Here is a 6,533-nt window from a genome sequence, read left to right as displayed (position 1 = left end):
GGTTAAGCCTTAATGCTCTCCCTCTCCCTCCGCGGGGAATTTCGAAAAATCCCTTCTTAGTGTGCGTTTCCATGACGTATCCTAACTGTGTACAAAATTTCACCTCTTTAGGTTCAGCGGTTTGCTCTTGGCGATGATGAATCAGTGACTCAGTCAGTCAGGACAAGTAATTTTATATTTTTAGATTAGGAAATAATAATAATTACAACAAGAAAATTTTGAATTAAACTATTGTTTTGGACTGGGAAAATATTAAGATACAGTGGAACTCTAGTTAATGAGTTGTGTTTTAATGATAAAAAATTCTACTTCGAGTAGGTGCATTAAAAATAATCATATTTATTAAAGTTAATTCTGGTAAAATTTGAATAAGAATGAGAATTATTTTTTTATTTTTGAGAAAGGCGCTAGCATTCGACGAAATTTTATGAACAGCAGAACAAAGACTATGCCTTCTTTTTACTTTTCCGGCTGTTATACATAAGAGGAAAAGTATGGCGATCGGTCAAAAAATGACCCCTCCCCAAGATTTTTACATTTTTGGACTCGGAGACCTTGAAACGTCGAGAAACGCTAAAAAATTTGGGATGTTTTTTTCTGTATGTATGAATGTATGTGAGCGCGCGGCACGATTTTGTCTACCCTGTTTGAAGCCTAATAACTCCTGTGCTTTTTGTTGAAAATTTCTGAAATTTTGCAGAGAGGTTTGTTTATTTGGGAAATTGATGCTATTAAATTTTGGATATTAAAAATCGAGAGGGTAGGGAGATAGATTGGGTTATGTATCATATCTATTCACAGTGAGGTCGGATTTAATGACGATTTTACTCGTTATTAGCATTTACAAATTTTTACAAAACTCGTCTCTACCATCAAATTTAAACCTTTTGCATTTTATAATAATTAATAAAATAAGAAAAATTTTTATAACACAATCTCATAACAGATGACGCCATACACAATTTTATTTATTTATTACGATTAATTAATAGTATAAAAGCTATTTTTTAAATAAAATATCATAACAGTCGAGAAAGTTACGTAACTCGTTGCTGATTTTTTTTACTTATTCTATTGAATACAGTGGTATTTTTATGAATTGTCATTTGCATAAATTTATAATTGTCAAGAAATTGTGCAAAATCTTGGAAAATCCAAGATTTTGCACATTTCCTGTAACGTTAAATTTTAAAAATATTATAAATTACCGAGGACATCAGCTATTAAGATTATCTATTGATATGCCATTTATTTTGAACCACATACTATTTTGAAATAAAATAAATCTAATAGTTTGATTATAAGTCAAAAATCTTATTATATAATTTATCTTGATTTTCTATTATATTAATAGAAAATAAAATAATTGTTAATATTTTTATTTTTTAAAGAAAAGTTAACTAATTTATAAGGAATGGAATTAAATATCGAAATAATTTCATATGATTTATTTGGAATTATTATATCGAAATCATTGATGCGTATCGTAAATACGTAATGAAAGGTATTTCCAGCTTTTCTTCTTGCACAGTCATCGGTACACGATGATACAGTATTGTCTGATAGGGGAAATTGCAATAATAGAAAACGACGATATAAATATCACATTTTAATATTCCTTGTAATAGATGAGAACGTATTGTCGATAGTACGACATGATTTTACAGTTTGCTACATTCGCCATCTTTGTACTTTTGTTGACTTCTGTTTCAGATGGAAAAATTTTTGGAAGATGTCAGATGGCATCCATATTAGTTAAAAATGGATTTCCTAGGAGAGATATACCCGATTGTGAGTCTATAATTATATAAGAGTTGCTACATTTTTGTGATTCACAATTCGAATGGATGAATTTACTAATTACTAGAAAGTATTTTTGTAATTTGTAATTTCTTTAACATCGTTGTACAGGGATCTGTATGATATACCACGAAAGCAGTTTCAATACCCGTATCAAAAACAGAAAAAGAGACGGAAGCATTGATTATGGTATCTTCCAGGTATTTTATTTGAACTTTTTAAATATTTAATTCATCGCTTCTTCCTATTTTTTAAAAATTATTCTTCATTTAGATTAATGATAAATGTTGGTGCGCACCTCCCGGACCTTATAACTTTTGCAATATACATTGCTCAAGTAAGATGCAAAAATTTCCTATTATATAGAGTTTACAATAAATATTTATATTATTTATTATTTTAATATTAGAACTCGTGGACGATAATATTAGAGATGATATGAAATGCGCCAAGTTAATTTTCAGAAGGAGATATTTTTATGCTTGGTATTTAAAATTCTCTCCTTACAAACAATTTTAAATAATTATCGTATTTTTACTTACAATTAATTTAATTTGCAGGAAAGGTTGGAGAAAATTTTGCCATCGAAGGAACCTAAGATGGTACGTGAAAGGATGCAAATATTAACAAAAAATAATATTTTTCTGTTATACTCGTGCAGCTTGCCTTTAAATGTTATTCAAATCTATTTGGAAATTTAATTGTCGAAATTAAATGATGGGACTTTGTTTAGGGTTTAGGTTTATTTAGTTACGGCAACGCGACACATGGGCGATCTACCGAGAAAGAAATACCTCACAAGAGGACTTTTATGTAAAACTGGCTCCTATTTAGGTGTTAATAACGTGAAGAATACCAGAAAAACTCCACGTGGCCAGCCCGTTGGCCAGGCGCGAACCAGTGTTTAAGGGTCTTATATACTCGGCCACTAGTGGGTCCTTTGTTTGGGGACGTGATCTTTCTTTCTTTGGAATATTACTTTATGTAAAGAAAATGAAGAATAAATTCATAATTGAAATTGAATTTTGCAATTTTCTCGGCGATAATCCTCTAGTTTTGAATGCCATCATCATTGTTATTTATAAAGGAGTTTTTGGTACCATTCATAATAATCTCGTAACACTAGTAAGATTGATATCTGAGAGCACTTGTATGACAGTACAGTAGACCCCCAAAAAACCGAGTCCAAAAAACGAAAATCCCAAAAACGGGCCAAAAAATTGCGACAGTATTCGTATAAAGACGCTAAAAGGGACTCAATCAATCAATCAATCAATCAATCTTTATTAAACATATGTGGTACATACATTCTCGGCTCCGCATAGCATAGCAGAGATAAATACAACATGAATGATGATTACATAGATTACATAATAATAAATTTTTACAATAACAATGAAATAAATTTAGTATAATAAAATTAAATAATTAATTAAGATTAAGATTATACCTAAATTGCAGTAGTGACAAAGCAAAGTTAGAAAATATGTACAAACATAATATGTGCATATGGATACAAGAAAGAAAGGCAGCAGGGAGCTGCAGAAAATTTGCACAATGTAAAGTGGTCCAGTTGATGTGTATACNAAATAGGCTATACACAGATTCATTTTATTATCTTAAAATGGTCTTATAATAAAGTATTTTTAAAGATCATTTTAAGCCATTTTCTCACATTTTTGGACTCGGGACCTTAAAACATCCAGAAATGAAAAAAAATTTGGGAGGGGGTTTCTGTATGTATGGGTGTTAGTATGTGCGTGTGAGGGGGTACGATTATGTTCATTCTCTTTGAAGATTAATACCTCCTGTGCTTTTTGCCGAACATTTCTGAACTTTTGCAGGGAGATTTTTTTATTAGCGAGTTTAATGCTATTAAATTTTGGTGGTTAAAGGTCGAGGGACAGGGAGATAATGGGCGTCTTTTATATCTCCAGTAGGGTCGGATTTAATGACGATTTTACTCGTCATTAGCATTTACAATTATTTTAATAAAAAAAAGCCCTTCAAAATTAAGCTTTTTGCCATTTTATACTACTAAAAATATAAAAAGCTTTTTAAAAAATGAAATACGATAACAGATGGTTTCACTAAATGTTACCGGAAAACTTAAGCAACTCGTTGCTGGAATTTTTAATATTGGCTATAGAAATATTATTACATGTGTTGTAAAGCCTTTTTAAAATATATTATTTCATTTTTAATAATTAAAATTAATTTATGACATTTATTTTTATTGAAAAACATATCATTACAGAAAATTCATAAATACAGACTAAAATTTTAAAACAGATATTAATAATAAAAACAATGGATATTTCTAGTCTTAATTGTAATTTTTGTTGTTATTTCTTATTTATTTTTTGTTGTTGTGATATCATTGGATGTATTATCGAATTTTGCTGTGATTAATGCTCTTATCTGTCAATTGCAACTGTAGCGAAAAACATTATTTATTATATTAAATCATCCTCCGCCCAAAATGTGAGAGACCATTTCTTCCTAAAATTGTTTTCTTCTTCTTGTAATCTGTTAAATGACAGTACAGCAAGAAATATTTTTTTTATTAACAAATAGTTTTTTCCGTAAGTCACAAAAATATGTCTACGTTAAAAAAGAGAGAGAGAGAGAGAAAAGTAGGATTTAATTGAAAAATTTGACTCTACAATGCTGTAATATAACTATTAAAAAATTTATTTTATTCGATGTTTCAATATTTAATTAATACTTGTGCATCTATATTAGTTGATAAATTGCATCATATTATTGAATATATAAATATATTAGGAACTGCAAAGCTGGATTTTCTAAGTGATTGCGATATTATCAACACAACAACTCATCATTTTTACTGGAAACAAGGTGAGAGGTGTAAAAAAGTGTAAAGGTATTTAAAACAGAAAGCTACAAAAATAAATAAATAAATAAATTACTTAACTTACGAAGCAGAAAGCAAAGAATTATACATTAACTATACACTAACAAGTTGACGAGTCCTCCATGATATAATTCTGCTACAGTTGTTGCTATGACAGTAGCCTATACAAAGTTTACTATGAACTTCAAGGCTTAAGGCGAAGGAGTTAATTTTGAGGGGAGAAATGAGTTTTATGAAAAAATTGTAAATGCTAACGAGCAATTATTTATTGTGACATGGTCACAATACCGGGCTGAAATTTTTAATCATATATTTTTAATTTATTTAATTTAAATCATATGCTCTCCATCTCAAATTAGTAGTGTCTTGCCCCCATACATAATACTTTTCCTGTTAGCAACAGTGTCGTGCCGTCATATATCTAACTCCTTACAGTGAAATTATATGAATTGAAAGAACGTGACTTTCGGTTTGCATCGAAAGTTAATCGAGGGCCTTCTGCACCTAATCTATCCATATCTGGTCTCGTCTTTTATCTATCTAACTCCGTTCTCGAAATTTAGGAAAGACAGTCAAGACGGACGACAGTGAGAATTTATTGGTCTAAAGTAATTTCAAATTGCAGCCCAATACCGAGTAAAATCTTCATTAAGTCCGATCCCTCTTGAGTTATAACACATGACACACTTCTATCTTCCCATCCTTTTGACTATTAATCACCAAAATTTAATAACATTAATGTCTCTTATATACAAGTTTCCACACGAAATTTCGTTTTTTAATCTTTACCCAGGATTGGGATTATCAGGATTGGGTAAATCCTGATGTAGAAAAAAACGTGTATAATTCTTGTATAATGTTAAAAAATTAACCGTTACTTTGGTAGCATCATTTACAACTAAATTTAATGAATGACAGAGATGCAAGAGGTACAGAAAAGGCTCTAGAATTTATTTTCCTTAAATTTACAATTTATGTATCCGTTTGTCATAAAAATTTGTCTCTTCACTTTTTTCTCGAGACTACAAATATTCTAGTACAAAGTAACTGGTTTTGACTTATTTCTACTTAAGAAGTAGTAAAATAATTAGGCGATTAAGGAATTGGGGACATAAACAAAACCCTGACGAAAGAGCCGAAATTTTACTTAAACAAAAGCCTAACCGAACCAATCTCTAGCCGAGTACAATGGGAGTGATTTCTTCGAATTATTAGATGTAATAAAGACAGACATTTTTCCAGTTCGACGAGAGTGACCGAAAAGTTGTAAATTTTGGAAATTTCCGTGGACAACACCTGGTCCTAAAACGAATTAGAAAGAAAACGACGGACAATCTATTAAGTTTAACATATTTAGACTTTTACAGCTATGGTGAGAAACGTTTAAAATTTACAAGAACCCTGTTGCGTCTTTTGACATTTGATATTGACAGGTATCGGCACCCTCGGGATTTGGCAGCCTGCGTGCATGTACACACTGCACACCTAGCAGGACCGTCTCTGATTCCACTCGTAGGCAGCTATTTGACTAACTTGTAAGTGGTTAAAACTTAAAAAGTAAAGAAGATTTTATGTTATTTTTATGTACGTTTCTTTACAAAGCTATATTTAATTATAATTTTCTTTAAAAGTATATTCATACAATTGAAGAATATTTTGTACCAGGTATGTACCGGTACATCCACCACACATTTTATTTCACCGAGTAAGTTTTTATAATTTTATTTTTAATTTTAGCCCTTATATCGTGGCTAGCGATTCGGAATGTAATTGCGATATTGAAAATTTATTTTAAAAAAGTTTTGGCTCGAGATCATATAATGAAAAAGAAAACATTATTAAAAGAGAAAGGCCA

The 6,533-nt window shown here is 30.3% G+C and overlaps 1 protein-coding gene across 1 annotated transcript; it reads left to right on the top strand.

The window, feature by feature from the left end:
* The first annotated feature begins 1,629 nt into the window (after nt 1–1,629).
* On the top strand, nt 1,630–2,743 carry LOC111637830 (lysozyme c-1-like). Its single transcript, XM_023383411.1, has 5 exons — nt 1,630–1,791; nt 1,912–2,000; nt 2,074–2,137; nt 2,210–2,285; nt 2,361–2,743. Exons 1-5 carry the CDS (start codon nt 1,656–1,658, stop codon nt 2,425–2,427), a joined length of 432 nt encoding a protein of 143 aa, XP_023239179.1. The 5' UTR covers nt 1,630–1,655; the 3' UTR covers nt 2,428–2,743.
* The last annotated feature ends 3,790 nt before the right edge of the window (nt 2,744–6,533 follow it).

This window comes from Centruroides sculpturatus, unplaced genomic scaffold, assembly GCF_000671375.1.
Source record: "Centruroides sculpturatus isolate CEXI.00-Female unplaced genomic scaffold, Cexi_2.0 scaffold1163, whole genome shotgun sequence".
Classification (NCBI taxonomy): Eukaryota; Metazoa; Arthropoda; class Arachnida; order Scorpiones; family Buthidae; genus Centruroides; species Centruroides sculpturatus.
Note: the sequence above shows the minus strand (reverse complement) of the source record. Positions and strands in the feature narration are given on the sequence as shown.

What these genes read in the sequence shown, in the direction of transcription:
- LOC111637830 (XM_023383411.1), top strand. Translation starts at nt 1,656, where the DNA reads ATGATTTTACAGTTTGCTACATTCGCCATCTTTGTACTTTTGTTGACT. An exon ending in TTGCAATATACATTGCTCAA is followed by an intron (nt 2,138 to 2,209) that starts GTAAGATGCAAA and finishes TTTTAATATTAG; the next exon opens with AACTCGTGGACGATAATATT. An exon ending in AGGAGATATTTTTATGCTTG is followed by an intron (nt 2,286 to 2,360) that starts GTATTTAAAATT and finishes TTTAATTTGCAG; the next exon opens with GAAAGGTTGGAGAAAATTTT.